This window comes from Hemitrygon akajei, chromosome 17 (assembly GCF_048418815.1).
Source record: "Hemitrygon akajei chromosome 17, sHemAka1.3, whole genome shotgun sequence".
Classification (NCBI taxonomy): Eukaryota; Metazoa; Chordata; class Chondrichthyes; order Myliobatiformes; family Dasyatidae; genus Hemitrygon; species Hemitrygon akajei.
The window spans coordinates 37,805,766-37,824,168 of NC_133140.1; the positions used below are offsets into that span (position 1 = coordinate 37,805,766).

Consider the following 18,403-nt stretch of genomic DNA (forward strand, 5'->3'; position numbering starts at 1 on the left):
AGACTTAAATAGGTGCAGCAAATCATAAAAATGAGAGACACTACAGATGTTGGGTATCCAGAGTAACACACACAAAATACTGGAGGAACTCCGCAGATCAGGCAGCATCTATGAAAATGAATAAGATGTTGATGTTTCGGGCCGATATCCTTCATCAGGATTGGAAAGGAGGGGGAAGGTGCCAGAATAAAAAGGTGTGGGGAGGGGAGGAGGACATGCTAGGTAAAGCCAGGTGGGTGGGAAAGATAAAGGGCTTAGAGAAGAAGGAATCTGATAGAAGAGTGTGAACCATGGGAGAAAGGGGAGAAGGAGGGGCACCAGGGGAAGGTGGTAGTCAGGTGAGGAGACGAGGTAAGAGGCCAGAGTGGGGAATAGAAGAAGAGGAAAGAGGGAGGGGAAAAGAAAAAGAGGGGAACAAAGTACCGGAAGGAGAAATTGATGTTCATGCCATCAGGTTGGAGGCTACCTAGACGGAATATCAGGTATTGCTCCTCCACCCTGAGAATGGCCTTATCGTGCAGACATGTCAGAATGGAAATGAGGATCAGGATTAAAATGGTTGGCTAGGGGGGAAATTCCATTTTTGGCTGATGGAGTGGAGATGTTCAACAAAACCCCTTTAATTCTTATCTACCCCCTTCCCCTTTCCTTCCCAGTGCTGATGAAGGGTCCCAGCTCGAAACATCGACTGTTTGTTTATTCTCATAGGTGCTGCCAGGCCTACTGCATTTTGTGTGTGTTGCTCTGAAGTAGGTACATTGTGCTAAGTGAGTAAGTGTAATTGTTTTTACCAGCGACAAGAGTGAGCGAGCAGACTGACATAAAGATAGGAAGCATTGTTGAGTGTAAATGAAGCAGCAAATTAGAAAGAGTCATGGACCAAATCTTGCTGGCTTTGATTTGTGGTTTCAACAAGGATTGCTGGTGTTGAAACAGATGAGAGTCTTCCTGAGATCTCTCAGCATTACGCTGGGAAAAATAAGCCCCCATTACTTCCAATGGGAATTTTAGGCTTGTAGGTAAGAAATTAAGGGGAAGAGTGAGTATTTTAAAAAATATTCTGCTTCAGTTTATTATCTATTGCTTTGGCTTAATTAACTGTATTTTTACTTTTAATTATTTACTTCAACTGATATCAACATTAGAGATGTGTAAAAATCTGCCAAAACCTGTTGAAGGCTGATGCGGGACTAGAATTCTTCACTAAACTGCCCGAGATCTAGTTGCTCTCCTAACCTGGTGGTCTATCTGTGGAATGTGAAAGGCCAACTAGATCAGCCCTCCACATTTGGTTCGTATATGTATGAGATGTGGGGACTGTGGGCTTGGTGCAGTGCCATCCAGCATATTAACAGATGGCCTTCATATGCCTTCCACTACTTTTTGTAGGTTTTTCCATTCAAAGGCATTGGTGTTTCCACACCAGACTATGGTGGAACCTGTCAGTAGACTGTCCACTACTCATCTATAGAAGTTTGTCAAAGTTTTAGACGAGGTGCTGAATCTTCATGAACTCCTAAGGATGTAGATGCACTGCCATGCTTTCTTTGAATGGTACATACCTGCTGGTCCCAGGATAGATCCTCTGAAACGAAAGAATCAAGGAATTTAAAGTTGCTGACTCTCTCCATCTCTGATCCTCCAATGAGGACTGGCTCATACACTTCTGGTTTCCTCCTCTTGTAGTCAATAATGAGCTCCTTTGTATTGCTACCTTGATTAAGAGGTAATTATTGTGGCACCACTCAGCCATTTTCAGTCTCCCTCCTATATACTGTTCATCATCTGCTTTAATTCGGCCAACAACATTGGTATCATCAGCAAAATTAAATATGGCATTGAAGCTGTGCTGAGACTCGTGGTCCTAAGTATAAAGGGAGTAGAGCAGGGGACCCTTGTGGTGCACTTGTGTTGATGGTGATTTTGGAGGAGATGATGTGGCCAATCCAAACTGACTGGGGTCTGCAAGTGAGGAAATTGAGGATACCATTGCACAAGGAGATATTGAGGCCCAGGTCTCAGAACTTACTGATTTGTTTTAAGGGGATAATGGTGTTGAATGCTGAGCCGTAGCCAATGAAAAGCATTTTGATGATTGCATCTTCACTGTCCAGGTGCTCCATTGTTGAGTGAAGAGCCAATGAAATGGCAGCTGCTGTGAACCTGTTCTAACAGTAAATTGGAATCGATCCAAGTTGCTCCTCAGGCAGGAGTTGATATGTTTCATCACCAACCTTTCAAAGCACTTCATCACAGTGGATGTTAATGCTATTGGGCAATAGTCATTTCTACGCCATAATCAAAAGTGACAAATCCATTTCAGTATAGGAAAATGTGACTTTAGAGCAATTCTTTCTACTCAGTGGGTAGGCTGGGACAAACAGATAGGGTTTGAAATGAGAGCCAGGCCTTTCAATGTGAAGTTAAAATTGATGGTATAGATTTGTAACCATGCACTACCAACAGCACTTGAAGCTACATCATTTGTTAATTTGAAATTGAAGAGATGGTTATTTCAGATGGGTACATAAATAGGCCACCACTTGATTGGAGAATCCCCTCACTGGAATAATTGGCGTACTGTGCTCACACATTCCTCTCTAAGGCGTAGGTGTAATTTTGCTTTGTACTTTTTAAGATACAGTGCATCTACATGACTGCCCAGGTGGGCAGATGGCTAAGCAAAACCCAGTTTTAAGGCTCACTTGAGAAGAACAAGCACTGAACAAAGCTCTACTTTGCCACTGGCATTGCCAACCATCAGAATATCAGCGGTTTCTGATTGATTTTATCCTTCATGTACCTCCGTGTCTGTGCTTTGCAATGATTTTCAATGGGTGCAGTGTCACCAGAGATTCGGCCAAATTTAAAGCTCCCCAAATGTAATTACAAAGGATAAAAGAACTGATCCCAAATATATCACAATATCAAACCTAAAACTGGTAGTTCATAAGGTCTTTGTGAGTAACAAAGCAATTTTCTCCTTGAAGCCTCCTAAAGCTGGTTTTGTGTTTGAAACACCTGCACTGCTGTGAGTTATATGTGAATTTTAATGTGGAGATATTAATGTGCCTACAGAAATTCAGCTTTTAGTTATGTCATTCATTAGATGTCTATAGATTGGTGATTTGTTGTAAAGCTGTTTCCTGTTATAAAACTTTAAACTGAGCTTCTGTACCTGATTGTAGTGTACAATTTTAACACTATTACTTTCCAAATGCAGGTGAGCTGTTGAGATCAATTATTCAGCAGCGGGTTGTTAAAAGTAATTTACGAACCTCATTTTATAAACCACTAATAACTGAATTAGGTTTATTTATTTCTATGATTGATCCTATATATTACCATAGATGGAAATGGGAGTTCTGAAGAAGGACCACCGACCGATCTGAAATGTCCAGATGTTATGTGACTGGCTGAGTACTTACAGCATTCCTCTTTCTATTTCAAATTCCAGCCTTTGCAGTTGTATTTGTTTTCCATTAAATGTGACATTTTGACCATTTATTGTGCAAAACTGTTTTATGTGGTAACATAAACATACATATTCATGTAGTTGTATATTACCATATCTACTGTAAAACATACTCTTAGTCTGACCAGACCTTCTTGTTCTAAAATTGGTTTCATTAAAATGATTTATTTTGTTTCTACATTGTAAACTTTTCAAGTTAATTTAAACTAAGGTTAGAAAAAAATATTATGCAGAATGGAGCCTAGTCTTAATGTCATTTTTATCATTCATCTAGCAATCAAAATTGGAGGTATTTTTACGTAGCGTATCCTGGAATACAGTACTCTTTCAGAGCTTTACAACAGTCTAGAGGCGAGGCTTGAACCCACAATCTTCTATAAGTTACAAGTTTTATAAGTCAAGTTGATATTTGAGTTAAACTTAATTATTATTGACAGGTAGTTTGGTTTCCACCCACATCCTAAAGATATGTGGTCACTGTAAATTGCAGCTCGTGCAGGTGAGGGGTGAATCTGGGGGGAGTTGATGCCAATGTGGGAAGAATAAAAAATGTGATTAATGTAGGATTGGTGTAAATAGATGTTTGCTAGTTGGTACATGTATGATTGGCTGAAGGGCTTTTTCCCATGCTGTGTTTCTTTATAACTGGGCATTCCTCTGTGTTTGGGTGTGTTTAAACCATCAGCATTGACTGGATTATCATGGTCTCCTTCCTTCTCCACATTTTCTCGGTATGAGTACTGTAGGAATTAGTTGGTATGTTTAGGAAAAATGTTGCCTCTCTCCACACTGTGATTCTAAGAGAAGAAGTTTGCAAAAGAGTACAGGTATCTAGTAATAACACAACCCATATGATTACAAATAAGGCATTCAACATGTTTGCTTATTTCAGAGTGTCTTTTTAAAAAACTGACATAAAAGCCGAATGTAGATGCCATTTATACAGTAAGGAAATATCCTTATGAACACCTTAGAACATTTAAATTTATTAATATATTTATGTTCATTTCATTGAAACTGTACTCATTTGTCAAATATATGGTTTTACATAACCTTACATTTCTGACTTGTGTTTTTTGTTCATTTACAATAGTGGTCACCAACCTTTTTAAGCCCAAGATCCACTACCTCGGCCTTAGTGAAAGGCGAGATCGACTTCAAATTGATTAGTTACACGCATGCGCACTGGGGCAGAAAAGACCAGAAGTAAAACCCCGCAACCCAGAAGTAGAAATAATGCATAAGCACCAGAGGTACCCACCCTTTTTTGCACCGCGGACCGGTTTAATATTAACAATATTCTTGCGGACCGGCCGACGGTGGGGGGGAGTGGGGGTGGTGGGAGGTGTGTTAAACACGACCTTCGCGGCTCTCGACACTTAGCTGCTGTCCCGCCCTGCTCATGTTTTTTCCACAGAAAAAACTCAACGGGTTCGTCTTTAAGTGCAGGGTGCTTGGACTCAGGGTACCAAAGCAGTTTTGAGGGCTTCATTGCCGCACCCAGCCCGAACTCCATCCTCTGCCCGCCCGCCGCCAGACACCCTGGCCAGGTGCAGCTGGCCACGGCTGGGGTGAGTGGACAAGGTCAGGGCCGGAAGTCCCCGTGCCAGGGCCGCGGCGGTTGCAGTCCAGACAGAGCGACCAACCAAGCGAGGAGAGCGAGAGGCCCGCGCCTGCCCTCCTTGTAGGATCTATCAACCGACAGAAGTTTGTTTCAGCAGATCGCAGCGAGGTAGCTGCTCTGATACTTACGAAACCTTGAGCCCGAATTAGGTCGTCTGCAAATATTTTAACACCGGATTCCCCACGAACATTTCGGTGTGCTAAAACAGGTTCAGAGGTGGAGCCCATCTGTCTGCACTCTAGCCCTGTAGTATCGGGTATTCCCGCTGACCGCACTCCGGGCCAGTAGCATCGGGTCTTCCCGCCGGCCGTGCTCCGGGCCAGTAGCATCGGGTATTCCCGCTGGCCGCGCTCCGGGCCAGTAGCATTGGGTCTTCCTGCCGACCGCGCTCCGGGCCAGTAGCATCGGGTCTTCCTGCCGACCGCGCTCCGGGCCAGTAGCATCGGGTATTCCCGCCGACCGCACTCCGGGCCAGTAGCATCGGGTCTTCCCGCCGACCGCGCTCCGAGCCAGTTGCATCGGGTATTCCCGCCGACCGCACTCCGGGCCAGTAGCATCGGGTCTTCCCACCGACCGCGCTCCGAGCCAGTAGCATCGGGTATTCCCGCCGACCACGCTCCAGGCCAGTAGCATTGGGTCTTCCCACCGACCGCGCTCCGGGCCAGTAGCATCGGGTATTCCCGCCGACCGCACTCCGGGCCAGTAGCATCGGGTCTTCCCGCTGACCGCGCTCCGGGCCAGTAGCATCGGGTCTTCCCGCTGACCGCGCTCCGAGCCAGTTGCATCGGGTATTCCCGCCGACCGCGCTCCGAGCCAGTAGCATCGGGTCTTCCCACCAACTGCGCTCCGGGCCAGTAGCATTGGGTCTTCCCGCTGACCGCGCTCCGGGCCAGTAGCATCGGGTATTCCCGCCGGCCGCGCTCCGGGCCAGTAGCATCGGGTCTTCCCATCGACCGCGCTCCGGGCCAGTAGCATTGGGTCTTCCCACCAACCGCGCTCCGGGCCAGTAGCATTGGGTCTTCCCGCTGACCGCGCTCCGGGCCAGTAGCATTGGGTCTTCCCGCCGGCCGCGCTCCGGGCCAGTAGCATTGGGTCTTCCCGCCGGCCGCGCTCCGGGCCAGTAGCATCAGGTCTTCCTGACGGCCACACATTTAGGCGACTGATGACCTCGCGTGGGTTCAAGTTCAACAGTGGCTGTGACAGGGAATGAGGAAAGGTGCAACTGACTCATATTGTTTCCTCGCGGACCTGGTTGGGGACCACTGAAGTACACTGTGTAGTACAGGGGAGCTATGCGCATGCGCACTGGGCAGAAAGAACGGAACGAAAACCCCGCAACCCGGAAACAATCTCTCAACAGTATTTGTGTATTTATTTTTCATTTTTTTTCGGGATCTACTGGGAAAGTCTCAAAGATTGACCAGTCGATCGAGAGCGATGGGTTGGCGACCACTAATTTACAAGATATGGACAAAGCCAGCAGTTTTCCTTCTCCCTAGTTGCCATTCAAATGTGGTAGTGAGCTTCCTTCTAAGTATGTTTGCCATATTTTCTAATGAAATATAAGGAAGCTTTCTGGCTGATTGAGTCTATGCCAGCTCTTGGAACATAAGAATCATTTCCAGTTGCCAACTCCTCTCTGAACAGAGGAAGTTTCTGGTTGTTTATGTTTTGACATGCAGAAAATAATCCTCTATAAAATAACAAAAGAAAAATTGTAGAATTTATTTAAGGCTGTATTGTTCACTAAGCTCAAGCTATCTGAATTTTGGGCAATTTAGTTAGAGATGATGATCCAGGTTTTGTTGAACTGTGGCATATTAGTAATCTTATTGCGATTACAAAATGTCTTTTCTTTATTAAAACATAGTCTAGTTAAACAAGAGTAGCTTTAAGCTGACTATAGTAGAGCCAAAACCTCAGGCAGTACATTAATGGCATTGGATCAGTGGTTGGCTAAAGCCCTTTCTAATGCATAATGTCTCTGAATTGTGGTTCACTGTTCCTCATAATAGACATTCGGTAGAGAATTGCACTCATCTGTAGCATAGCATAAATAATTCTGGAGATATTCATAGTTTTAAGATACATATTATAACCACATGATTTGAGTCAGTAATCTTGGCACCTCTTGCCCTAGTTTTGTTTGGAAGGGGATTGAACAATGAACCGTGAGAGCAAACTGATTCAACTGAGTGGGAGAATGAAATAACTGGATGGCTACAAGTGAACTGACTCCCTTTTCTGATGACTGCTTGTGTGTGTTGCAAAGGAATTTAAAATTGTAAGATAAACATTTTGAAACTCTCGGAAAATATGTAGCTATTGTACAGTGGTCATCCCTTCCCCAGGAGGAAACCTCTTAATTTCATGTATTTTTAATATTTTTTCCCACCCTGTGAAACAGAAAAAGTGTCACTTGAACAGATTCAGATGTTTTATCACATGTATGTTAAAATATACCATGAAATGCATTGTTTGCATTAACAACCAACACGCCTAAGGATTTGCTGAGGGCAGCCTGCAGGAGTCTCCACGCATTCTGGTGTCAACATAGCACGTCCACAATGTTCAACAAAACGGCACAAGCAGCAAGAATAACAAAACGAAACAGGACAACAGCAACCAAGTCCCTTTCCCACCCACTCCCACACAGAGGCAGGCCTCCAACCCCAGGACAGGCCACCTCAGATACTCAGACTCACAGACATTGGGCCTCCAGCTTTGGCCAACATTTGGTTATTGACTCCTGGATTCACAAATCACTAGTTTGACCTTTGGGTCACAACTCCTGGCGGTCACAGGAATTTCTGGTCTCCTCACCGCCTGCTCTCCTGACCTCTGTGATTGCCAACCTTCAACCGCAGAGCGCTCCAGTCTGGACTGCAAACACTGGCTCCTGCCCAGACTCTTCATTTACTGCCCCTGATCTCTAATTCCCCCTCATGCTGTCCCTAAACTGTCCCCAGCTCTACGCTGTCTACAAAAACCATCCCTACAAACCTAAAAAAATCAGCTTAAGTCTGAATCATGATATTGATGGACATTGCAGTTTGGCACCATCTTGATCAGATATTCCAAATAACTTGTTTACAAATTCTACTTGCAAAGCTATATGCAGACAACTAATTAATACTGATTGAAGGGTGAAGAACCTTGGCCCGAAACAGTGGCTGTGCTCTTTTCCATATATGCTGTCTAGGTGGTCTTTCATTGATTCTATTATGGTTATTATTCTATAGATTTATTGAGTATGTCCACGAGAAAATGAATCTCAAGGTTGTATATGGTGACATGATGATAAAACTTACTTTGAACTTTGATTCTTAACAGCCTGCCTGTACCTTGAACAGCACACTGATGGTGTTATGAAATACTTCAAAAGCACAGAACAGTTTATGATCCTTGCACTTCCTTTTAGTTGCAATTCTAATTGCATCTATCAGTTCTCATCTCTTTACTCCTGAGCATGACTTTAATGTACCAACACAAAATGCTGGAGCAACTCAGCAGGCCTGGCAGCATCTATGAAAAAGAGTAAACAATCAACATTTCATCGGGACTCAGCCGAAAGTGTCAACTGTTTACTCTTTTCCATTGCTGCTGCCTGGCCCGATGAGTTCCTCCAGCATTTTGTGTGTGTTGCTTAGATTTCCAGCATCTGCAGGCTTTCTATTGTTTGTAATAATATTTCTAAAGGGGGATACTAATTACTTACATATCAACTTAATAGAATCACCAGGGCCTCCTGAATCCTCAAATTCACTCATTTTGAAAGGCATTTGTTAGGGCCTTGGGAGATCACCACCTATAAGCAGGCAATGCCAATTGGAACTGAGAGAAATGGGGAAAATAAAAGTTACAGATACACAAATAACTCAATTTCATAAGAGGGCAAAGGCAGATGTGGGTTCATAGCCATGCTTCACCCGTTTGTTGATTATTGATGGAACTATACAATATTGGTAGAGACGGAAGGGCTAGGTAATTAATTTATTACTTTTTTGTGATTGTTCTATTTTAAAAAAGGCAAAAGCTATGTATAATTGAAATCTCAAATGAAAACATGCTAGAAACACTCATCAAGTCAGGCATTTTCTGTGGAAAGAGAAATGGAGATGTTGCCAAAGATGCTTTATCGGAACCTTTCCAATGAAGGATCTTTGATCTGAAATGTTAATGCTGTGTCTCTATCATTTTCTGCTTTTATGTTTATTAATCAACGCTCATTGTTGTGCACTTGAAACACAAACTCTGGAAAGGTGGTCTATAGGGGAGCAGCCGATGGGGCCTAGGAGTAAGTAATGCGATTAACGGTCCGCTGGAGGACTGAGCGGGTCAAGCAGCATGTCTGGGTGAACGGAACTGTCAACATTTCAAGTCAAGTCTCTGCATCAGTCCCAACAATTCCTTTCCTCCTACACCTGCTGCTCGAGCCACTGAGTTCCTCCAGCAAATTGTTGCTTCAGATTCCAGCATCTGCAGTCTCTTTGCCTCCACAGTATTGTAGTTAAACTCGGGCAACCTGAAGATACAAAGGGAGCAGGGAAATAAATTATTTGCTAGCCCTTTCCCTAAATTAAAGGTGCAGTCTGAAAATACAGTAGTGTTGTTCATGAAACTAGATTATCTGAGAAGTTGTATGAATGTCTTAAAATGCAATTAAAATCATAATCCACTTATATGAATTAAGCAGCACACAGTTTTGATACAGGTTACTGCTTTATTGGAGTTGTAACACTTTCGCCATAGTTTAAGTCGTTGGAAGCTTGGGATTTCTATGATTGAAGAATATGTTTTTCTTCAAAGCTTTTTTCCACAATTCTAGGTAATGTCGATTTTTTTTAAAATCGTATCTGTTAAGTAGAAAAAGCAAACACTGTGGGCAAAACAATAACAAATTTCATCTTTCTTTATTTCTTTATTCCTGATGGTCTGAGTGAAAGCATTTATTTAGAACTATTCAAGACCAATTTGAAATATTTTAGTGCAATTAATTGTGTCCAACACAACTGCGTGAAGCTTTAGAAAAAATTGTATAGTTGAGGTAACAGAAAAAAATTGGCTGGTGCATGTACTAGAGGGTAAATATTTGTCCATTTTCTCTGCCAGCTGCTGTTAAATAGTTGTACATCATGATGCACAATAAATGGGTGTATATTGGTGTGCAGCTTTGAGTATTGAGTGTAGTTTTTGGGTTGGAGTAGAAGATAATGCACTGAAATTGTTGCTGCTACTTGTGCGTTTAGAAAGTTCTGGCCTTTGGATTGTGGAAGCTAATTGGTGTATACAGTGATGACAGCTTTGTGTAATTCTCACTCATCAATCATTGGCTTCAAATTCCATGCTGTATACAAGGCCCTGGACACTGCTAAAACAGGTCTTCTTAGAGAGTTGGGACCTGTTAGGTTGTTAGCAACTGATTGTAACCTACCATAGTCTGTAATCTCACAGCCCAGAGTAATTCTCAATCTGCCAATACTATCAGGCTGGGGTTGGGGGGGTGCATGGTTAAGTGAGAAGTTGAAAAAGTTACAAGGCTACAGGCATGGTATACAACAAACGCAGCACACATTCAACAATGGACATCTCCAAAACCTAATAAGTCTATTCGTGTGTAGTGTGGACATTTAAACAACTAACATGATGCGAGTACAAGAACAGTCAAAATAATCATCTATCTCAGCTTTGTCTTGCAGTCCTCAGCATTGCCATCAGTTCTCAGCTAATTCACTTCACCAGATATGAAATGTTTGAAAGCACACAAGATAGCAAAGGCTATGGGAACTGACAACATTCTGGCTGTTGTGCTGAAGACTTGTACTCCAGAACTAGTTGTGCCTTTAACCAAGCTGGTCCATTATACAGGTTGAGCACCCCTGATCTGAAAATCCAAAAACCTCCAAAATCCAAAATTATTTTTGAGTGCTGACTTGACACCACAAATGGAACCACAAGGTGCTGGGAAGGTTTCCAGGGGATGCACAGGTCTCTGAGCACCACAGACAGTTCTGAGAAGTGACCGCACAAACACTGAATGGGACGCTGTTGGCACCAGTTTGTTTTCAGCAGTCACTATAGCCAGACCTTCATGCATCGCTCACAGTAATTATCGTGGGTTTTGCGCCTTTTCTGTGCTCTGTGCTGTGAAGAGATTATTGAAAATGCCAAAAATGACTGCAGTTAGTGAAAAGAAAAGGAGGAAGCATTTATGTTCACTATAACACAGAAAGTCAAGTGGTAGAAGGAGCATGGTGTTGGAACGACCACCATGTATGACTTGAAGAAACTGAAGGACAAAATGTTAAAGTTCTATCCTGAAAGTAATGAAAAACAGATAATGAGAAATAGAAAAATATTGCATAAAGCAGAAAATTAAGATCTCAATCATGTATTAAAAGACTGGATTTGTCAGCATCTGAGTGAACACATGCCACTTAATGTTATGCTGTAAATGAAACAGGGAAAGATCTATCACAACAAACTGAAAGTTGAAGGTATCGTGAACATTCAGCAGGCTGGTTGCAGTGAGTTAAGAAAAGGTACTGCATTAAAATTTGAAAGATTTGTGGTGATAAAGCAGCTGCTGGTCATGAAGTAGCAGAGAAATTCATTGATCAGTTTGCCAAGATCGTTGTTGATGAAAATCTAACACCAGAATAAGCCTACAATGTTGACGTTGTTGTTCTGCTGTTGTTTCCCCAGAAAGACATGGAAGAAAGTTCCTATGGGAATTAAGGGTGCCAAGGACAGAACAACTGTGTTGGGATGTGCTAATGTAGCGGGCACACTTAAATGTAAACTTGCGGTTTTCGGCAAACGTGTGTGTCCTTGCTGTTTTAAAGGAATGAATACCTTACCAGTCCATTATTATGCTAACAAAAGGGCATAGATCACCAGGGACATCTTTTCTGATTGGTTTTGCAAACAGTGATGGCAATGCCAAACAGCCACGACTGTCCACCTGGGCAGCTGAGGTAGTGATAGCTTACCTTTCTGATGGTTCAATGTACCCGTTATTGTTTCATGCACAAAATTATTAAAAATATTGTATAACCTACCTTCAGGGAATATGTATAAGCCATATGTGTAATGTAAATGGGTTTTGTGTTTAGACTTGGGTCAGCTCTAAGCTACCTCATTATATAGGTGCAAATATTGTGAAATCCCAACAATTTTGAAATACTTCTAGGCTTCAAACATTTCCGATAAAGTGTGCTCAACCTGTATTTACATTAGTGGCATTTGATTGGCTATGTGTAAAATTACACTGTCTGCAAAAAGTAGGACATATCTATTTTCAGTTCAGTCTACGTCAATAACTGAAACTGCTGTTGGTTATCATATCATTTGACATTTACTCACCAATAATCTTTCAGATGGTATGATCAGCTTTTACCAGAACCATTTATCTCTGCAACTTGTTACACCCTTTGTCCAAATATTGATTCAAGGAAGGATTGCCAGAGGAAACACTGAAATCCAGACTGAGTCATGCCTCGAACTCAGGAAGATATAATTGCTGAAGATCAATTACCTTAACCCCAGGGTATTGCTGCAAGATTTCAATGATTGTTGCCTTAGTCTAATACAGAGAAAATGATGAAGGAACTCTGCATGCCAGGCAGCATCTATGGAGGAATATAAGCAGTTGACCTTTTGGGCCGAGTGTCAACTGCTTATTCCCCTCCATAGATGCTGCCTGTCCTGCTGAGATCCACCAGCATTTTGTGTGTGTTGCTCAGAATTTCCAGCATCTTTAGATTAACTTGTGTTTATCATTGCCCTAGTCTAGTCACCCTTAGCCTTATCAATTATCTTCTTACAATTATAATGTCATGAATAGGTATGCTTGTTGAAACAGCACAAATTTTCAAGTCTGTTCACAATTCCTCAATAATTGGAGTTATCTACACACACATGTAGTAAGACCTGGACTGTATTTAGGCTTGACCATTATAAATGGCAGGGAATTTTTGTGCTATGCAAGGCACACGTCAGGAGCGTGCTCTCTGTCAGGATGAATGCATTTCAACAGCAGGTTCCCAGAGCATGGCAAATTCCAGGTCAAGATAGCCTGTTTGATGGCAGATGCATGCTAGCACCTTCATCTTTCAGTGTCAGGCTATGCCCATCTCAAATAAGAGTGTCTCACCACCAATATTTTCACTGTACTCAAAACACTTGGTCATGTGTTCAATAATTCCTGTAAATAATAATAGACAATCTAGCCTATAAAAGAAAAATAGCGAATGCTTAAATTCCGTCATTCAATAGAATCATGGCTGATCAGGTGGTGGACTCTATTCCACCTACTGCCTTTTCCCCATTACCCTTTATTCCCTGCTTTGCAAAACTCTGTCTAACTTTTTTAAAAATACATTTAATGAGGTAGCCTCTACTGTTACTCTGGGCCATGAATACCACAGATTCACCGTTCTCTGGTAAAAGCAAGTTTTCCTCATTTCCATACTAAATTTATTGCCCAACATCTTAAGGTTATGACTCCTAGTTTTAGTCTCCCTTACCAGTGGAAACAACTTTCTTGCTTTTATGTTATCTATCACTTTCATAATCTTATGTTTCTATAAGATCCCCTCTCATTCTTCTGAATTTCAGCAAGTATAGTCTCAGGCAACTCAATCCTTCCTTATTGGCTAACTCCCTCATCTGCCAAAGGGGGTGACCTCACATTTACCAACATTGTACTCCATCTCTCAACCCTTGCCCACTCACTTAACCTATTTATATCTCTCTGCAGACTCTCCACTTTCTCTGCACAATTTACTTTTCCACTCAATTTACTGGCATCAGCAAACTTAGATATGTTACTCTCTGTCCCCACTTCTGAATCGTTAATGTATGCCATGAACGATTGTGGGCCAAGCACTGACTCCTGTGGCAGTCCACTCACCACTCACTGCCAATCAGAGAAACACCCATTTGTCCCAACTCTCTGTCTTCTGTTGGTTAACCATTCCTCTGTCCATGCTAATACATTACCCTCAACTCCACCTACCCCTATCTTATGGATAAGTCTTTATAAAGCACCTTATTGAGCGCCTTCTATGAATTCATGCATACAACATCTACCTGTTCCCCTCTATCTGCTGAACTCATTATATCCTCAAAGAACTCCAGTATGTTGTCAAACAAGACCTGTCCTTTACAAATTTATGCTGTGTCTGCCTGATGGTACCCTATGTTTCGCTGTTTCTTCCTTACTGATAGCTTCAAGCATTTTCCCTAACTACAGACTTTAAGTTACCTGCATTTGTCCACATCCTTTTTTAAACAGTGGCATGTCATCCGCTGTCTTCCAATTCACCAGAACCTTCCCAAAGAATTTTGGTAAACTATCACAAACATATCTACTATACGTGTTCCTATCTAATAACTACTGTTGTCTGTCTAGCTGTTAGGTTTTGAAAGTGCAATCATGGAAGACTGTAAAAGATTCCAGAGCATTTTTTGAAATCACCTGCTGTCCTAGATTATATAGCAGTTTATTGCATTGTTGTTTGTGTTGTCAGAAATAGTGTTTCAGCTATTTAATACATTGGAATGTGCAGAGCTTATGGAAGGATAATGTAAGTTCAGTTGTTTCTTTTGTTGTATATATTGTCAATATCTTTCATATCAGTCATACACATTTTGGCATGAACAGAAATGCCAGAAATGTCATCAGCTCAAAACATAAAATGTATTTCCTCACAAACGCTGCCTGATCAACAAATGTTTCCAGCATTTTCAAATACTATTTCAGATTTTGACCAGCTTCAACATTTTGTTTTTGCATATATTGATTTTGTTGCAGTATATAAAAAAAACTTTGTTACTTGGATCAATGGTTAGCTACCAAATATAGTTTGAAGAAGTTGATTTAATTGAATTTGCACGAAATGCAAATCGTAGTAGACAGATTGAAGTTGGAAGAGTAAATATTTGAGTAGCATACATAATTTATATTTTCATTGGCGACTGAATAGTTACTTCAGTGACAGTTGTCATATTGCTTTTAAAGCCTTTGTATAATTGAGATTTGCATTGTTCCTGTTCAGAATATTTTAAATTTTTTTTTGCAGAACTAAAAGACCAAGTGGGTTAAATAATATTCTGGGAAAGATTGGAGGAAAGAAGCAAAAGTTGAGCACTTTGGAGAAATCGAAGATTGACTGGGAAGCATTCAAGGAAACGGAGGGGATTGGAGATGAGCTTGCAATCCACAACCGAGGGAAGGAAGGGTGAGTGCCCAAACTCTGTCTTTATGGAAACTGACCAAAATTTTAGAACATCACAAAGATACCTGATCTGTTTTTGTGATCCCTTTGTACTGGGGAGCACTTGGCTGCCAATCGATTGAATCATCTATTTCTATTTCCCACAAGCACTGAAGCGTGTTACTGGTTGTAGGGCACATTTTTATCACAGTAGGAGAAACTGATTGTTACTGTGAATTCTGTTCAGTTGTATACCAGTTAGTTTCCACTGTTGTATTTTCAAGTATTGGCAAGTCTGCTATGGCATCACAATCTGCTGTAACCAGGACTAATCAGTTATACAGCTTGGGGACAAGTCCTTTAGTTCAACTGGTCCAAGCTGATCAAGTTTCCCACTTTTTGCCCACATTTCATTCATATCCTTCTACTATCCTATCAATTTACCTATTCAAGTGTCTTCTTGCAGCAGCTCATGCTATACAATATACTGACCTTCCTCTGGGTGAAAAAGTTGTCCTTGGGTTCCTGTTAAATTTCTTCCTTCTCCCTTAAACCTATATTCTCTAGTTCTTGATTTCCCAACTCTTGGAAATTCACTCTATCCATTTCCATCATGATTTATACACCCATATTAGATCTCCCCTCATTTATCTGCATTTCAATGAATAGTCCTAACCTGCACAGCCTCTCTCCTTAGTTCAGGTCCTTGAGTCCTGTAAACATCCTCGTGTATTTCTGCACTCTTTCCAATTTAATATTACCTTTCCTATAGCAGTATGACGAAAACTGAATACAGTATTCTAAATGTAGCCTCACCACTCACTAACGTTAATTGATTTGAAGCTTACATGTGCCATAAAGCATTTCAGCCAAAATGTTGGAATTATTCACATTTCATGTATTCTATCTAGGAAAATAAATTGTTAAGTACTGACATCCAGTTCGTCTGTGCAATGTGGAGTAAATTTACAGAGGAAATCTTTCATAATTTCTTAGAATAATTGCAGCACATTCAAACTGAAGAGTTGATTCAGTTATTTCACTCCAGTGACCATCACAGCTATTTCCAGACCCAGTGTCCTAATAGCGATTGAGAACCGTCTGAGAAATACGTTGCTAGAGTATGAGAGTCTCAACCAGGACAAAGAACCTGAACTCAGTGAATACTGTGTCCATTCAATGAATTGCAATATGGTGGTTTCTTCCAGGTGGCTATTTGTATCTTCACATCAGAAATTGAGATGAGATGGAAGCAAATATTTTTATATACCTGGAGCTGTATTGCAGTGTTGAATCAGTTGCTATATAACCATGTGTGTATAATAGTGGCTTACAGTGGCCATGGTGAGGGCGTAGTCTTTCATCTTCACAAATACACTCAGTGGCCACTTTGTTGGGTATGCATGTATGCCTGCTCGATAATGCACATATCTAATCAGCCAATCATGTGGCAGCAGTTCAGTGCACAACGGAATGCAGACGTGGTCAGGAGGTTCTTTTGTTGTTCAGACCAAGCATCAGAATGAAGAAGAAACATGATCTAAATGACTGACTGTGGAATGATTGTTGGTGCCAGACGGGGTTCTTGGAGTATCTCAGAAACTGCTGATTTCCTGGGGTTGTCATGTACAACAAACTAGAGTTTACAGAGAATAGTGCAAAAAACAAGAAAACATCCAGTGCTCAGCAGTTCTTTGGGCAAAAACGCAATGTTAATGCGAGAATTGATAGGAGAATGGTGAGACTCATTCAAGCTGACCGGAAGGTGACAGTAACTCACATAGCCAGATATCACAACAGTGCTGTGCAGAAGAGTATCTCTGAATGCACAGCACATTGAACCTTGAAGTGGATGGGCTACAGCAGTGGTTGGGCCACAAAGTAGATGCTATTTTATCCAATTACATATATGTCACCATATACAACCCTGAGATTTGTTTTCTTGCGGGCATACTCAGTAAATCCAACAACCAAATTAGAGTCAATGAAAGACCACAGGATGGACAAATAACCACTGTGCAAAAGACAACAAACTGTGCAAATGCAAAATAAAAAAGAAATAATAATAATGAATAATCAAACAATACATATCGAGAACATGAGGTGAAGAGTCCTTGCAAGTGGGAACAGTTCAGTGATGAGGCAAGTGAAGTTGAGTAAAGTTATCCCACTAGTTCAAGAGCCTGCTGGTTGAGGGGTAATAACTGTTCCTGAATCTGGTGGTAATAGTCCTGAGGCTTCCGTACTTTCTTCCTGGTGGCAACAGTTGGCGACTCAATCAACAGAATAGAGGGTGACCTGGGTGCTGTGGTTCCCTGATAGTCCATGCTGTTTCCTGCAATAGTGCTTTGTGTAGATGTGTTCACTGGTGGGGAGGGCTTTACTTGTGATGGACTGATCTGTACCCACTACCTTTTGACGGATTTTTCATTCAAGGGCATACTCTCTGTGTCCACTTTATTAGGTACAGGAGGTAGCTTATAAAGTGGACACTGGGTGTATTTTGGCTGCCTTTGGGTGATATGCGGAGCAATATACATCACCGTATGCTATTTTTTTCCTTACTCCCACTCCTCTTTATATGCTTAGTCCGAGAATATCCTAGAGTAGGGGATAGGTGAACAACAACAGGAACCAGATGGATTGAGAGGAGGGGGAGGAAGATGGGTTAAGTGGAGGTGGGTGGAGTGTGGGAAAGAGAACAAAAATAGGAGGACCCAAGAAGAACTGGAATGGGGGTGGAGGGAGTTGGGGTGGGGAAAGTTGAGAATAGGGGTTACTTAAAATTAGAAACCTTGATATTCATGCCATTGTATTGTGAACTACCCAGACGGAATCCAAGATGTTATTCTTCCAACATGAGAGTGACCCTGACGAAGGGTCTTGGCCCGAAATGTCGACAGTGCTTCTCCTTATAGATGCTGCCTGGCCTGCTGTGTTCCACCAGCATTTTGTGTATGTTGTTATTCTTCCTGTTTGCATTGAGCTTCATCCTGGTAGCAGCGAAAGCAAAGAATGGACAAGTTATTGTGAGAATGGGCAAGTGAGTTGAAATTGTCTGCCACTGGGAATGAGCGTGGGTGC

At 41.8% G+C, this 18,403-nt stretch overlaps 1 protein-coding gene across 2 annotated transcripts in view; it reads left to right on the top strand.

The window, feature by feature from the left end:
• cfdp1 (craniofacial development protein 1) overlaps positions 1-18,403 on the top strand; it is a 211,890-nt gene that overhangs the window by 151,466 nt on the left and 42,021 nt on the right. For both annotated transcript variants that reach the window (XM_073069946.1, XM_073069945.1), the window contains exon 6: positions 15,185-15,343. In XM_073069946.1, coding sequence (XP_072926047.1) covers positions 15,185-15,343 — 159 coding nt within the window. The remainder of the gene's footprint in view (positions 1-15,184; positions 15,344-18,403) is intronic.